The sequence below is a fragment of the Mustela putorius genome, unplaced genomic scaffold (assembly GCF_011764305.1).
Source record: "Mustela putorius furo isolate JIRA1106 unplaced genomic scaffold, ASM1176430v1.1 tig00537227_pilon_pilon_pilon, whole genome shotgun sequence".
NCBI lineage: Eukaryota > Metazoa > Chordata > Mammalia > Carnivora > Mustelidae > Mustela > Mustela putorius.
The window spans coordinates 28,149,584-28,166,377 of record NW_025422368.1 but is presented as its reverse complement, the minus strand read 5'-3'; the positions used below and the strand labels follow the sequence as shown (position 1 = coordinate 28,166,377).

The following is a 16,794-nucleotide window of genomic DNA, read 5'->3' as shown; positions in this document are numbered from 1 at the left end:
TCAGTTGAGGGGAAGAAATAGAGGTGAAAGAGGAGGAATTCTGGGAGAGGTAAGGGGAGAAGGTAAGACAGAATAACAGGGAGAGAAAAGAGAGAAGATATCAAAATTATGTCAAGTTAGAACAAAAAGATAGCTCTTTAAGGGCAAATATCATCTCATTCATAAAGCTAGCACTTAGAAGGCTTCCACAAAATTTTGACATGAACAAATGAATGGGTAAGTGATTGAAAAGCATGTACAAGAGAATCAGAAAGAAAAACATAAGATATGGAAGAGCTATGTAGAATGGGAGATTATGAGAGAGAGAAAAATTAGATGAACTGCCAGTGCTTTTTTTAGTAAGACACTCACATAGGATGTGTAGTTCTTCCAAAGTCTGTTGACATAATGCTGACTGCTTGACTGTTTTTTTCTTTTACTGCACCATCGGCAATGCCCATTTTATTGATGCTGGGACAGTTGTGAAGGAAAATGACAGAAAAGCACACACACGCATGCACATACTGCCTGCAATGCATTTAAGAAACGTCATTAGTTGCTCTAGAAGTTTACTCTATCTTTCTGCTTTGTTAGCCATTTTCCTCCATCTTTGCACAGAAATACATTAGAAGATGCTAGAGAACGTCGATTTTTATAGAAACCATAAGCCAAGAACTGGATATTATGTGAATGTGTAAACCTCTAAAGATAACTTTCAAGAGAAAGCTTTTTAATAGTAGACTCACATTTAATAATCAGAAACCAGCATTCCTGATGACCACTGTGTTTTCAAAAGGCAATCTCCATTGGCAGTGCCACTTATATACTCAAGAACACTGATTTTTGAAGATTTTAGGGTGCTGCCTGCTAAGAGGTAATATTTTATACTGTTACATTTCTTTTCAGAACCAAACCTGTTTCTTCTCATGAACGAGCTCTCTTTTCAGATTGCAACTCAAGATGCAAATGTTCAGAGACAAAATGGGAACCTATGTGTGGTGAAAATGGAATTACATATGCATCGGCATGTCTTGCTGGTTGTCAAACCTCCACCAGGAGTGGAAAAACTCTTGTAAGAAATCCCAATGTGTGTGCCTGTGGTGCCTTCTACATAAACCACACGCTCTGTGGGAGCTCAGGGACCAACCCAGAAGTAGACCACACTGGTCGCCGCTCTGGATCTTGCCCTACCCTTGTTCTTTTACATGGAGAGCTAGTGGACTAGGCTTGTTGAAAGAACTAGGGTAAGAATTAGAATCATGAAACATGCTAGAAGAGCCTCACAGTGATATAGTTCTCTCATTTTGCTTGTGAGGAATATTAGCCTCAACTGAGAAAATCTCAGTGATAAGATCTGCATTGGGATCCAATTCTTATGGCTCCAAGGCCAGTGGTAGTTGGAGGTTTTAGGGACAGGACAAATAGAGGTCAGTGTTAGAACCTCTAGCCTGAGAGGTCTAAACCCAGGGATCACAAACTTGATTTTGAGGAGATTGATAGCACGAGACATTCTGCCTGGGAAATCCAGCCCATGTGTGAAAAGAGTAGATGCTGGAATGAAGGAGCTCTGTAGGGTGGATTATGGAGATGAGGTTAGAAATAAAGGTAAGAAATTTAGTTGTGAAGGATATTGTGTACTTTAATCATTAAAGACTCATTTCTGTAGTCACACCTTTACATTTCTGTCGCAAACATAGACTCTCTCTTGTGCTCTCTGTTTATATGGCTAGCAGTCAGACTGCTGTCTATTTGTGGTGATGAAATCTGCCTGTATTTGACAGTCCTGGGAGGGCTGAAAATTAACTCACACATCTATTTACATATACTTATCTAGATAAGAATGCTTAGGCAAAGGCTTATGTTGATTTTGGTTTTCTCTGTTTGTTGTTACTTGGATTTTTTAGTCAGAGTAGGAAGGGTTAGCCTCCAGCAACCATGAACGGGACTACCTACCCAAGCGAAACTGAGTTTTGCCCTCCATTCCCCTTTCCCTCTCCCCTTCCCCTCCCCCTTTCCCTCTTCCCTCCTTCCTTTCCTCCCTCCCTCCCTGCCTCTTTTCTCCCTTCCTTCCTTCCTTCTTTTCTTCTCTTCTCTTTTCATTTCTTTTCTTTCCTCTTCTTTTTCTTTCTCCCTTTATCCCTCTTTCTTTCTCTTCCCCTTCCTTTCCCTTCCCTTCCATTTCCCTTCCTTTCCTCTTCTTTCCCTTCCTCCTGCTCCTTTCTTTTCTTCCAGCCTCTACTCTTTTCTCCAAACTGCTTGAAAGTTTTCCTTACCTAGAACTTCCACTTACAGAAAACATTCATGCCAGGAACTAAGAGAGGTGCTTAAAAAAAAAATGGGACTTAACTATCATGATCTTCGAGTAATTGGGTATTACTTATCTTATTTTTCTCATGTGAGAACTGAGGCACTGAGGTGCCTAAACTCATGTATCTAGTAAGAGGCAAGGTCAAGGTTCAAAAGTTTTTACCTGACAGTTAAAAAAACAACAACAACATTTCTACTCTTCCTTGGAAAGGAAATGCCAGCTTTATTTCACTGTTTAACCAAAAATTCACAAGCTCTTTTGTGAAATTTATAAAAATAATGAGGAATTATTAAAGTTGCCTCTCCAAGATTTAGTTGAATTTATTAGTCAGGACTTTTCCCTCCAGTTACCATTACAAAGTCACATCCTCAATTTATGCCCATTTATTTAACAGATTTTTTGTTGAATGCCTAAAAAGAGGACCCTTTTTAGGCTCTACATATGTGATGATGAGAAAGTAGATGGTTTCTGCTAGAGGTTTCATTCTAGTGGGATATATAGTTTAAAAACAAATGAATATATAGTATTCTAATGAGTAATGATAAGCACTGTAAGGAAAAGATGAGTTAGGATAAAGGATGGAGAGATGGGGGTATTTTTTTGAATGGGTGGTCATGGAAGCCCTCTTTAATGAACTAAGCAGAAACCTGGGGTACATGCACTAGCCTTCCTACTATCTAGAAGAGCTACCCAGCAGAGAGAACAGCGAGGCTGTGAGGCATGGGTAAACTCACCATGTTCGAAGATTGGCAAGGGCGCAGTGGAAACCCATGTGTCTCGCTGAAGCAGAGGGAGAGAGGGAAGATCACTGAGCTGTGAGATCAGAGGGAAATCTAGGAGCTCCATTAGAGTATGTATGCCTCTGCAAGGATTTTGGATTTTATACAACCATAAGAAGAAGCTACTGGAAGGCTGAGAATAGTGACTGCCATTTTTAAAGGCTCACTTTGGTTACTGTGTGGATAAGAGCGGAAATAAGTTGAGCGTAAAGAGATCACTGCAATAACCAAGGCAAGGAATAATGGTGGCTTAGACTTGGAAATGGCAGAGAAGAAGATGAAGTATGTTTGGATGCACTAGGATTTACTGAGTATTGTTTGGTAGGGTCAGTAGTTTGAACAGCTGCTGTTTGGATGAAAAAAACATGATCTGTATAGATTTCACTTTGCTCACTATAGCTTAACACAGAGAAATAAAAGAATATTTACCTTACTGTTTATATAATGCATGTGTACTATATTGTGAAGTCTATTTAAAAATATATATATTTTCAATTTTACTTAAATGTTACCTCAATAATTGGACTTTGTTCTGTTGTGTTACAGATATTTTATAACTGCACCTGTGTGGGGATTGCAGCCTCAAAGTCAGGAAATTCCTCAGGCATGGTGGGCAGGTGTCAAAAAGATAATGGATGTCCCAAAATGTTTCTGTATTTCCTTGTCATTTCAGTCATCACGTCCTATACTTTATCTCTCGGTGGCATACCTGGATACATACTGCTTCTGAGGTGAACACTGATTCTCCCTAACCCAGTTTTAATAAAAGATGTACTACAATCGTTTGGAACATTGATTTCAAAATCTGTTCCATAGGATTGTGATTCCTTATTGCTCTCTCAGGGGTCTTGACCCATATCCTTGTTCTAGTTTTTAGACTCTTCCCATTTTGGGTTTTTATGCAAAAATATGGTTGAAGAGAAGTATTTCCAGTTAAAAATTTTCTGCAAATCATTGGTCTAGAGAGCCTACACCACTATAGTACCTACATCTCTGTAGCCACTCAAAAAATACACTACGCTATTTCTAGATAATATAATAATTATCCTATTATTATTATCAATAATAATATGCTATTTCTGGATGATATTATACAGTGTAGACTAAATGTCTTTTTATTATTTTTTAAGATATTAATTTTTAGTAATCTCTACACCCAACATGGGACTCAAACTTACAACCCAGAGATCACGTGTCACATGCTCTACCAACTGAGCTAGCCAGGTGCCCCTAGGTTGTGTTTTAGATTAAGCATGGTTTCACCAAATTATGGATGATAAAATTTTAAGATAGTTTTAAAGATTCATCTAATATCACATTTCACATTTATTATTTTAGTATATAGGTTATTTTTCTTGTTCTGACTAGAATTATCTATATATATGGGTGTGGGGGTATTCATAACTTTAAATCAATTGCATTTTCTAATCTATGAATATATGTTAATGATTCCAAGTGTGTTTGCTTAAAAACTCTAAAAGAATTTTTAAAACTGTGTACCCCTTTTGCATATTGTTAAGTGAACATCTAAAAATTTAAGTTTAATAGTAAGTAAACATTGATTTCCAGTACATTATAAATATTTACATTTAAAAATATAATAATTTTAAATGTAGATCACTCTTTTAAATGTAATCAGTGAGAATGTAGAAAACAGATTACGTAACCAATATTACCTAATTTAAAATTACACACAAAAAAATCTTTTACAGTGAATATGTTACATATTTCTTTCTTCTTGTGCTTATATCTTAATTCAACTTTCCTATAGGCTTCTCTTCTATTGTAATATAATTTATGTTTGAACATTACTTATTGACTCTCCTGTCATAGATCTCTATAAAAAAGTATATAAATTCAAACTTTAAAATAGTAGTTTTATAACTATATATATAGTTATAACTATATATAGCTATATATAACTATATTCAAATGGTATTGGATAATTGCCAGTGATAATATTTTCTTTCTAATGAGGGGCACCTGGGTGGCTCAGTAGGTTGAGTCTCTGCCTTCAGCTCAGATCATGATCTCAGGGTCCTGGGATCAAGCCCCACATGGGTTCTCTGCTTGGGAGAGAGGGGGAGCCTGCTTCCCCCTCTCCCTCTGCCTGCCTCTCTGTCTGCTTATGGTCTCTCTCTCCCTCTGTCAAATAAATAATAAATAAAATCTTTTAAAAAATTGTCTTCCTAATGGAAATAGCCATGCAAATATTACTATTATACAATTGATAAAAGAATCTAAAAATATTACAAATTTTGGTAAAGTTATTAAGCATAAAAAGTCAAATTTTATCAGAAACCCATCTTTTAGGAGATGATTAGTTGATTTTTAACTTGATGTACAAATTGAAGGATGAATATAACATTATTCTACAATGAAACTCATCAAAAGTATATATCTATGATTTCCCACAGTATATTAAGGAAATTGATCAGGAAAGATAAACAGAAAATAGGACCTAACATCCACAAATACATTTTTCGCAAAAAAGCTTAAGGAAAACACGCGATACTGTGTTTTCAAATGGGAGCATGATATGGAGAGCATTGCACCAGAGTTCTCAAACCAGAATTGTTCTTCATGGGTGGGTGTTTCTTCTACAACTTATACTGGGTCAAGTGCTTAATCAGGCTCCTAAGGAAGAGTCATCTTCACCACCAGCCTTTCAGATGAACCACGCTGTGTTTTGATGGCAGAAGGAGATGTCCCTGGATTAAAGGAGAAAAGTTGTGATTTTTACCTCCTTTAAAGTAGAGATTAAGTGATATTATACATACAAAGAAATTGGTACCGTGCTTAACACTCAGTTATTATAATATCATCATGATTATTATCATTAAAATTGACAGGCCAATTAGTTAAAGCTATACAGTCATATTAAGGATGCTCTTGTTATTTAGGTATTCTTATACTTGGCTGCAAGATTCAGGTCCCCACTATTTAACAGAAACACTTAGCATGCCACAGCAATGGTGACTGTATCAACTTGGATCAATATAGTCCTGTGCTTTTAGAGCAAGAGCCACAAAAATTAGTTATAGGTTATTGATCCCTTATTGCCTCAAATTTCTTAGAATTTTTGTCTGTAAGTCTTTGTTGTTTTGCTGATTAAACTGACAATTTTACTTTATCCAATACTATTTGAATATATCATGGAGAGGGGATTTACATTTTGGAAATAGTAACTGTAAACTCTCTGACGCATTGCATCTAATAGCACATGGAGCTACATAATTTGCCCACGCTATGCTCGGACACTATGGGTTCTCCCATAGAATTCTACTTGAATTCTAAGATTATTTTATTTATGTTAAGCAGATTATCACTAATATTACTATTTGCTTTAATGGGCTACATTTTCTTTATAGTGCTTTTGTTGTTTTTAGGTGCATTAAGCCACAACTTAAGTCTTTTGCTCTGGGTATCTACACCTTAGCAGTAAGAGTTCTTGGTAAGTATAATGTATGTTTTAATTATGGTAGCCATGTCAAATGTGCTTTGAATACTTTTCTAAATATTTTTTTACAGAATTGCCATGCATAACTAAATAATGTAGTCGGTTAGGTCCCTATTTATTTTATTTCTTCCCTTATTTCTTTATTCCTTCCCTCCGACTCTCAACTTCTCCCTTCCTTTGTTTTAGAAACTGAGAGCCCATGCTGTGCTTGTGGTATAATAAAGTGATGTTGTGAGAATAGTGACTTTTTTTGTTTAACAATCTTGTCTCTTCCAGCATTGGTCTATTGTCAAAAAGTTTATTCTTGTTATGAAAGAGCCCTCTGGGAAAAAAGCAAGAAATGAGTCAGTAAGAAAGGCTGAGCCTTAATATAATTTTTTCAGTTGTTAAAATGGAAAGAATTCTTTTGATCTAGTCTCAATGCTGGGATATATCATTTTGTAGAAAGATCAGCTCTTTCATACAATCAAAACAGTATGGCTTTGAACTGACAATTTTTAAATGCAATTGGAATGGTTCTTTTATGACTAATAAATTTTTCAGTATGCATTAGTTAAAACCCATAGAAAATAGAGTTAATGAATCAGGTAAGTTTTCTGTTTGTGCAAAGTTTATATTGTAAGGGAGAAAGCAAAACAATCACACATGTTCTTCTGTAATTTAACAGAAAAGAACTGAAGGGAGAAAAACAAACTCAGATCTTTAAAAAGTCTGAAAATAAAGAAATCTTGATATAAAATGGGTATATATGAAGATATGGTTTAATCCCAGTGAAACTGGGGAAGCAGCAAATATGGAAGTTTATCCCATTATGGCTGAATCTAATTCTACAACAGAGCTTACCTAGAAAAACATCAGATTTTTGAGCCTGAAGGAAATCTCTGACTAGATTTGGTTTCTATATCTACTTCTTTTGGAGATAAAGATATAATCTACACTGTGAAAAAGATTTTGAGGAAAAGAAATGTTTCACTGGGGCACCTGGCTGGTTCTGTCAGTAGAACACATAACTCTTTATCTCAGGGTTGTGAGTTTAAGCCCCATCTTGGGCATGGAGCCTATTTTAAAAATGAAAAATAAAGTATTAAAAATTCATAAAATTGATTCCATAAAAGTAAAAATATACTTGAAAATGGCAAAAATATCACAAGCAAGCCAAAAGGCAAATGATAAACTGGGAACAATTATTTTTTGCAAATTATGTAACAGACTATTTATAATATCCCTATTACAAAGAGAGCCCCTAAGTATTGAGAACAAAAAGACCAACACCCATAGGGAAAAATGGGTAAAAAGATATGAATAGCCATCTCATGGAAAATAAATATAAATGGCTCTTAATATATGAAAAGATAGTCAAACTCATAATAAAGAGAGCACAAATTAAAATTATACTGAATGGTTTTTGCTATCAGATTTGCAAAGTACCAAATGTTCCCAATGCATGAAGAATAGATATGCTTACATATTGCTGTTGAAAAAATGGTGCCATTTCCCCATGATTATGTGACAGTAACGAACAAAACTATGTATAGATTTATCTTTTGATCCAGCAATCCCACTTGTAGAAGTTGATACCAAAAGTTTGCTAGCAAAACTATGAAATAAGTAAAATTTTATGGATGTCTAATTATTGTGGCATTACATATAATAGCAAGACAGTAAACAATCTAGTTGTCCATCAATATGACATATTTGAATAAACTATAGTCAACCCACATAATGGAATCCTATGCAGCTATAAGGATGAATGGGGGAAAAAAATCTCCCTGTAATCTTAACAAATTCATTAGTCAGCTCTGGCTGCCATAAAAAAAATACCACAGACTGAAAGACTTAAACAACAAAAATTTATAGTCTCACAGTTCTGAAGGCTGGGAAGTCCCAAGATCAAGGTACCAACAGACCTGGTATCTGGCGAGATCCCTGAGACCCTTTATCCTGGTTTGTAGACTGCTGCCTTCTCACTGTGTCCTTTCAAGGATTTCCCCTGTGTACACATGGAGAGAAAGGGAGCTTTGGTATCTTTTACTCCTCTGATTAGGATACTAGTCCTAGTAAATTAAGTCCCTTAAGACTTCACTTAATCTTAATAATCTCCTTAATAACTCTGTGTCCGGGGCGCCTGGGTGGCTCAGTGGGTTAAGCCGCTGCCTTCGGCTCAGGTCATGATCTCAGGGTCCTGGGATCGAGTCCCACATCGGGCTCTCTGCTCAGCGGGGAGCCTGCTTCCTCCTCTCTCTCTCTGCCTGCCTCTCTGCCTACTTGTGATCTCTGTCTGTCAAATAAATAAATAAAATCTTTTTTAAAAAAATAACTCTGTGTCCAAGGGCAGTCATATTAGGGTTAGGGCTCCAGCATATGAATTTCAGAGGGACACAGCAGTCTATACTACCAAGGGATCTCCAGGCTATACCCTTAAGTGAAGTAAAATGTAGAACAATGTTCATACTATGATACATTTGGTGTAAGAAGTATGGAAAGGTAGAATTATTATAAATATATGCAAAGGTATTTGCTAACATTTAAAAAAGAAACAACAGAAGTATAAACTAAAAACATCATGATGATCATGATGATCATGATGATAGTAATGGTAGTGGTTGTGGTGGTGGTTACCTATAAGGGAAGGAAGGAAAAAAGTAAGAGAGGACAGACCGGAAAGTAGAGTTTGTAAATGTAACTCTGGTTTAATTTTTAATTTGAAATCATGCATAGTTTTTTCAGGTCTTGATCTCAGGGTCCTGGGATGGAGCCCCATGTGGGGCTCTGTTCACAGTAGAGAGTCTACTGAAGATTCTCTTCCTCTCTCTCTGCCCTCTCCCGCACACTCCCCTGCCACTACTCATGGACCCCCTGTGTGCTCCTGTCTCCTCTATCTCTCTTAAATACATAAGTAAATTTTTTTTAATGAAATTATGTGGGGTGCCTGGGTAGCTCAGTGGATTAAGCCTCTGACTTTGGCTCAGGTCATGATCTTAGGGTCCTGGGATCGAGCCCTGCATCGGGCTCTCTGCTCAACGGGAGCCTGCTTCCTCCTCTCTCTCTGCCTGCCTCTCTGCCTACTTGTGATCTCTCTCTCTGTGTCTAATAAATAAATAAAATCTTTTAAAAAATACTGGGAGAAGACATTTTTTTTAAAGATTTTATTTATTTACTTGAGAGAGAGACAGTGAGAGAGAGCATGAACGAGGAGAAGGTCAGAGTCAGAAGCAGACTCCCCATGGAGCTGGGAGCCCGATGCGGGACTTGATCCCGGGAGTCCCGGATCATGACCTGAGCCGAAGGCAGTCGTCCAACCAACTGAGCCACCCAGGCATCCCTGGGAGAAGACATTTTTAAAAAATGAAATTATGCAAAGTTTTTATGTAATTGAAAACAACAACAAAAAAACTAAGACATTTTTGAAACAAACTGAAATTTGTTGTGTATCAAATAAGAGGCATAACCATAAAGATAAACAGGTTTAAAAGGACAGAATCATTACCAAAGCCACATAACTTCACTACATTTTGTAGTCTTATCTTTAATACTAACATTGGTGTCATTATGTTGAAACTATTATGTATTTTAAAATCAAATGAGAGATTATGTTAATATCATTAGAAGTGAGTATTATCTGCCCAATAGAAAAGTGTAACATAAAATAAGTAAAACCCATTCTTAAATAATGGGAAGGTGACCAGGAAAAGTAAGGTAAACAAGGGTTAGATTTGTTAGGGAGATTTGGGTGGGTTCCTTCTCCTTTGATTAAAGCCTCTTGGGATTAGGAATCCTCCTCTTCTGGGTACAGAGATGTAGACACCCTTACAAATGGAGATCTCCGTTATAAATGTTGCTTCCCTTACAAAAAGGAAACTTCTGCTCTGTCTTAGGGGTTTCTGTGCCTTCTGTTGCTCAAAATAACCTTTATGCCAGAGAAATAGGATGAGGTGGTGTATTCTGGTCTTCTACAGGTACCCATTTCCCCCAAAGCAGTTTTTTTCTTTTTAGTTTGAAAGTAAGTGGTTCTGAGACTCATTCATTATAGGGTAATCAAAAGATGGGCATATATTTTTAGTAGCAATTGTGTGTTTTTCTCACAGCAGGAATCCCAGCTCCTGTGTATTTTGGAATTTTGATTGACACTTCGTGCCTCAAATGGGGATTTAAAAGATGTGGAAGTAGAGGCTCCTGTAGATTCTATGATTCAAATGCTTTCAGGTACCGTATTAGACTCATTACTGCGTCTCCCCACTACAACATTCCAGGTTTGAACAATGAAATGAGCAATAATCATTCCTTATGGAGTTTCACTGCACAAGGATCATCAAACCAAGAAGCATATTCTATTTTATAGAATAATTTTATTGCTATTTATTTGGCTAGAAGACCTTTCAGTTTTTCCCCATTCCTAATCTTGACTCCCATTTTAAAAGAGTAATCTTTTCTTAAATAAAGTTCACAAAAGATTCCAGAATATAGTAGAATTTTTGCAAGTTGATGCACACAAGGGGGTAATTCTCTGAAGCACAGAAGCATTTAAATTTAGGTCACATTTTGGGTTTAATTCTATTCTTTTTCAGACCGAGCCAAACTGTCCCATTTACGTCAGATATAATCCCCCTGGGCAAGAGTTGGATTTGGCTCTAAATCTGTCCAGCTTTTATTGCCAAACTGATGTTCAATTATTCCAGTACTTGAGATGCATAAAAGTAAAAGGTTTTTTCTGTGTGTATGAGTGTGCATGGGGTTGAGGGGCATGGGTTTTTCACTGTGGTATCATTCAGTTCAGTTCTTCAAACTTTAGGCCCCTTATTGCTGAAAGCAATGCTTCAATGGCTTAAAAGCAGGAAGGTTTTTTTTTTTTTTTTTTTTTTTTTTTTTTTTTTTTTTTTTTTTTAGATTTACAATCTGAGCATTTTCTGGAGGAATAAGCTTGGTACTAAACTGTGGAAGTTGGAAGTTGGATGTGAATTGAGCCAACCATCTCAAATAAGTTTGTTTGATTAATAGGCTTTGATGTTATGTGAGAAATTTATTTTGGTCTTTGAAAAGGACTTGACCTTTCAGTAGAATTTGTGCTTTGCTCACATTTGCTAAGGCGGCATTTCCTTTAATGTAAAGACAATGTATTTCAATCAGAGACTGATTATGTGTACAAGGTGACCAGAATAAATCATTCAACCTGCCCTTCCATACCTTCTTGTTTTATGATAGAATGAAGAACTAAAGGCTTCTTATTGAAGAAGGTGATTTAAACCTTTGGCTAATTCTTAAGTCATTCTGCTCTACTTAGCTTTGATTCTCCCTTGACATTCCTTCTTGCAGCCTTTTTTTTTTTTTTTTTTTGTAGAAGTGCATCTGGGCAAGTTTCAAGGGTAGGATAACCACATAATTTATCATTCAACCTGGACACTTTTGAGAGTGAAAAGGGGCACTATTAAAAAGTACACTGGGACAACACCAGCATAAGCTAGGACTGTTCTGGGCAAATAGACATATGGTCACCTGGTCTAAGGGAATAATTTACAGAGAGGATGGAACTGATTATGTAATTAGTAGTAACTAAAAATTATGGCACCTCTAAGAAGTCGCTTTATGTTAGCATACTGCCTTCAATAGTCTGCCAGATGTTCATAGAAAGGTCTTTTTTAGCCACTGAATTTGCATTCTTAAGAAAAAACATCCTTGTGACAGTTTCATTGATAGATTGGTTTTCTTGGTATTGCTATCTACTGAATGATACTGTTACCTTCCTTGCCCATTTTAAAGTTGGATAGTTGCAATAATTATGACTGAGTTTCTCTCTTCTTTTAGACGTATATATCTGGGCCTTACTGTGATGCTGGGCACAGTGTCCATTTTCCTAAGTATTGCAGTACTTTTCACTTTAAAGAAAAATTGTGTTTCAAAACATAGAAGCTTCAGAACCAAGACAGAAGGAACAATGGTGTCTACAAGAATCAGGAAGGAAAATTGTACTACAAGTGATCATTTGCTACAACCTAGCTGCTGGCCAGGCAAGGAAACACAGCTTTAGAAAAATGACGACTTGAAGCCATGTTTTCTAATTTCTGGAAATTCTGCAAACAAATAGATTTTAATCAAAGGGGTTTTTAATGTGTCATTTTTTTTCTCCTTTCAAAATATTTCTTTGACTCTAAGTATGAGATAATGTACCTAATAACAAATAAAATTAAACATATTACAGAAAATACAGATAATAAAGCTAATCCAAACCTTTTATTTCTTCCTTATATTATTTATATAAATTCCATATATTATTTACTCATTCTGCTTAATTTTGCCTTGCGCCCGTTATCTATTAGCTGTATTGCTAGAACAATTGTTCTGATAGTCTAATAGCTATACATAGAGTAATTTTTAAACTGAAATACTTGTCAAGGGGAAGAGAGTCCTGTTAAAAAATTAAATTATATCTTGGCCTCCTTCAAATATGACCTTAATGAAGATGTTGGAATAGAGCCAGATATGTAGAGAAAGATTTCATTTTAAGCACTTCCTTTCTTTTGGACTTTAGTAATTGGCACAGAAATATATAGTGGCAAATAATCTTGGAGGATTCAAATTTTGGATTATTAGCTCTTCAACTATCCATTATATGTGCATTGTGTGTGACACCTGAAGTGACCATGATGGTAAAGTATAAAATTATTATTAGCATGCTTCATTGTCAGGCCAAAATTAACAAGACAGTAAACAACAGGTGTTGGAGAGGATGTGGAGAAAGGGGAACCCTCTTACACTGTTGTTGGGAATGCAAGTTGTTGCAGTCACTTTGGAAAACAGTGTGAAGATTCCTTAAGAAATTCAAAATAGAGCTACCCTATGATCCTGCAATTGCACTACTGGGTGTTTACCCCAAAGGACAGATGTAGTAAGAAGAAGGGCCATCTGTACCCCAATGTTCATAGCAATGGCCATAATTGCCAAACTATGGAAAGAGCCAAGATGCCATTCAATAGACAAATGGATAAAGAAGACATGGCCCATATATACAATGGAGTATTGTGCCTCCATCAGCAAGGATGAATTCCCAACTTTTGTATCAACATGAATGGAACTGGAAGAGATTATGCTGAGTAAAATAAGTCACACAGAAAGAGTCAATTATCATATGGTTTCACTTGCTTGTGGAGCATAAGGAATAACATGGAGGATATGGGGAGATGGAGAGGAGAAGTGAGTTGGGGAAAATCAGAAACCATGAGAGACTGTGGACTCTGAGAAACAAACTGAGGGTTTTGGAGGGGAGGGGATTTGGGGGAAGGATGAGCCTGGTGGTGGGTATTAAGGAGAGCACGTATTGCATGGAGCACTGGTTGTGGTACAGAAACAATGCATCTTGGAATACTGAAAAAATAATTTTTTTAAAAAAATGCTTCATTGCCCTTCCATTAATTCAGTGTATTAAGAAGCACAGTTAATTCTGCCCATATTTTAATGTATGTAAGCTCCTTCAGATGTACACACATGATGTGTTCCTAAAATGCAGTTGAAAGTTGAATTTCTGAAAGTCTACAGTAAGCTTAGATGGTGTAAGAGGAATGCGGAGGTGATGGGTTGAGTGATGGTGTGGTTCTTGGGTGCTTTATCTGGCACTCATCATGGGGTCTAAGGGATTCTGGGCAGGGGGCTGTAGCTTTGCAGATAGCTCTTTCGTTTGGGGCATTTCTTCTCTGCTGGCTTCCTGGAGCTTCTCTGAGGAGATACAGTAGGTTCACCAGTCCTCCATCATCAGCTCTATTACTTCCTATATGTTTCTTCCTCCACCAGCTGTGTGAGAGGAGCCTGGGCCTCTTAAGAAAGCAGACTTAAAGTAGAGGCCACTGCAGTGGAGTCTTGAAATTGTACCATGATTCTTAGTAGCCTTTACAACAAATAGAGCATGCAATCAGAACGCTCCCAACAAGAAGTTTGTTTGAGGGGTTTCTAGGAGCCTAAGTCCAACAAGAAGGCCCAGTTCAAAAATGCAATAGTCAAAAAAAAAAAAAAAAAAACAACAACAACAACAAAAAAAAACCCAAAAACAAAAAACAAAAAACAAAAACAAAAAACAAACCAACCAACCAAACAAACAAAAACCAATAGTCTTCAACAGTGGAAGGATCATATAGTCCAAACAAAATAGTTTGCTGTATTTTCCTTTTTCCATTACATACCAATCCTGTAAATACGAATGGGATAAAAACAAGATGAAAAGTTTGGGGATGGAGAGCAGAGGACTTTTTCCTTTAAATGTATATTAACGTTGTCATTTCATTTGAATTAGTGATGTGAGATCATCTCATATTGTCCTATTTTTGAAAATGAAAATAGACATGTTTTGTTTCCAGCAGGCCTCCATCAGACCTGCTGCTGCTGTGCTAACTTGAGAGCAGGAATTCTTTTTGTCGTCTCAGTATCAGTCTTACCCAGAACAAATATTTGCTGAGTTGGTGAGTGACTACGCTTGTCAAGAATTTTCTTTGTAGGGATGAAATTAAAATTCATCATCCTCATCCTGTCTCCCACATCCTCTTTATTTTTCAAACCTTTCTGTAGCAAAATTCTGAAAAATAACTCTTTTGCAAGTAAATTTCTAAATGGAATCCTATCCAATTTACTCTTGAGTAACTTGAAAAATAAGTAAAAATTGGCATGAAGGCTGATTGAATGATCTTTTTTCATAAAAGTACTGGATGTTGGTGAAAAGGAAGCATTTTTTATGCATAACCATTGATTTGACAGTGGAATTATAAAAACTAAACTCACTAATATGGCACACAAAGGTATCATTTAGTGGGGAATTGAATTTACTAAAGGGGACCCTGATATTTTGGATGAGTAAATTCATCTGACAGAAGTAAGCAGGCTTTTTATGCCTCAGAAAGCATATGATTAACTTTTTTTTTTTTTTCTAACAAGCCAGACTTCATTTCAAAGGTCAAAAAAATTCCCTGAGCTCCTGGGCCAGACATTTAGAGGTAAGGCCTTGACCAACACGTGGGTCTCCACAATTGCTCCACATTCAGCGGTCCACTTTCTTCTCTTGTTCCACAGCCATAGCCTCTAGAACTGACCAGCACCTCAAATGACCATCTGATTCCCTGTAACTTTCAGACAGGTTAATCTCCAGCAATGTCATTTTATAAATGGAGTGAGTTTAATTGGATAAAATGATTTAGCCAAGGTGGAGGGGGATAAACTAGTACTGGCTCCTTCTCTTCCATCATGAGGCCTCTGAAGCAGGTAATAAAAACAAGCCCTCTGAAACTCTGAAAAACAACTAGAAGAACTTTTATGACCGTTAGCATTTAAGAAATCTCCACTTATATATGACAGATTTATACAATCATACATAAATGGAGATTGATAGAATACAGTGACTGTAACATATCCTTGAGAATAATAATCATTTTTAATAATTTTATAACATCTAGTAAGTATAATAATATTAATTATTCTCCTTATGTGTGCTGAGAGCTTTAGACACATTTCCTCAATTTCAAATATCAAAATAACATTATGTGCTGGGTATAATTAGTGATATCTTTAGAGGAAGAAACCTAGATTTAGAGAGTTTAGCAACTTACTCAAAGCTAACAAGTCTCAGTAATTGGTTGAGCAAGATTTAAATTGAGTTTTATCAGATTTGGATAGCCACATTATGCCTGTATTAATCTTTACCATAAATTATTATCTCCCAGTACTTTTGCTAAAAATAAGTTTTGGACATCTACTTTGGAAAAGTTTTAACATACCAAAATGTGCACATGGTTAAAGAAAATCAAATGATGCAGAATGATTTAAAATGGAAAGTAACAGTCCTGCCTCCTAACTTCACTTCTGTTCCTCAAAGGCAATTACTTCTTGCAAGTTTGGGTTGTTGGTTTTTCTGATGGTCACTTCCTTGTTTTTAAATAACATACAGGGACACCTCGGTGGCTCAGTGGGTTAAGCTGCTGCCTTCGGCTCAGGTCATGATCTCAGGGTCCTGGGATCCAGCCCAGCATCAGGCTCTTTGCTCAGCGGGGAGCCTGCTTCCCCTTCTCTCTCTTCCTGCCTCTCTGCCTACTTGTGATCTCTCTCTCTCTGTAAAATGGATAAATGAAATCTTAAAAATATAAAAAATTAAAGTTAAAAAATTATAAATAACATACAAATACTGTTTATGGACTCATCGACTTTGGGCAACATCTATTGACTGTCCACTCTGATAGATTAGGAGTAATGCCTCTCCTCTCCTGTAATTAGTATATAGTGAGGTCACTATTCTGAGTTCT

General features: G+C 36.4%; 1 protein-coding gene across 1 annotated transcript in view; it reads left to right on the top strand.

The window, feature by feature from the left end:
* Positions 1-12,752, top strand: part of SLCO1C1 (solute carrier organic anion transporter family member 1C1) — a 61,174-nt gene extending 48,422 nt beyond the window's left edge. Inside the window, exons 11-15 of the mRNA XM_004755726.3 lie at positions 886-1,051; positions 3,613-3,797; positions 6,456-6,520; positions 10,612-10,729; positions 12,326-12,752. Of these exons, the coding sequence (XP_004755783.1) occupies positions 886-1,051; positions 3,613-3,797; positions 6,456-6,520; positions 10,612-10,729; positions 12,326-12,548 (757 nt within the window). The 3' untranslated portion in view covers positions 12,549-12,752. The remainder of the gene's footprint in view (positions 1-885; positions 1,052-3,612; positions 3,798-6,455; positions 6,521-10,611; positions 10,730-12,325) is intronic.
* Positions 12,753-16,794: the final 4,042 nt, after the last annotated feature.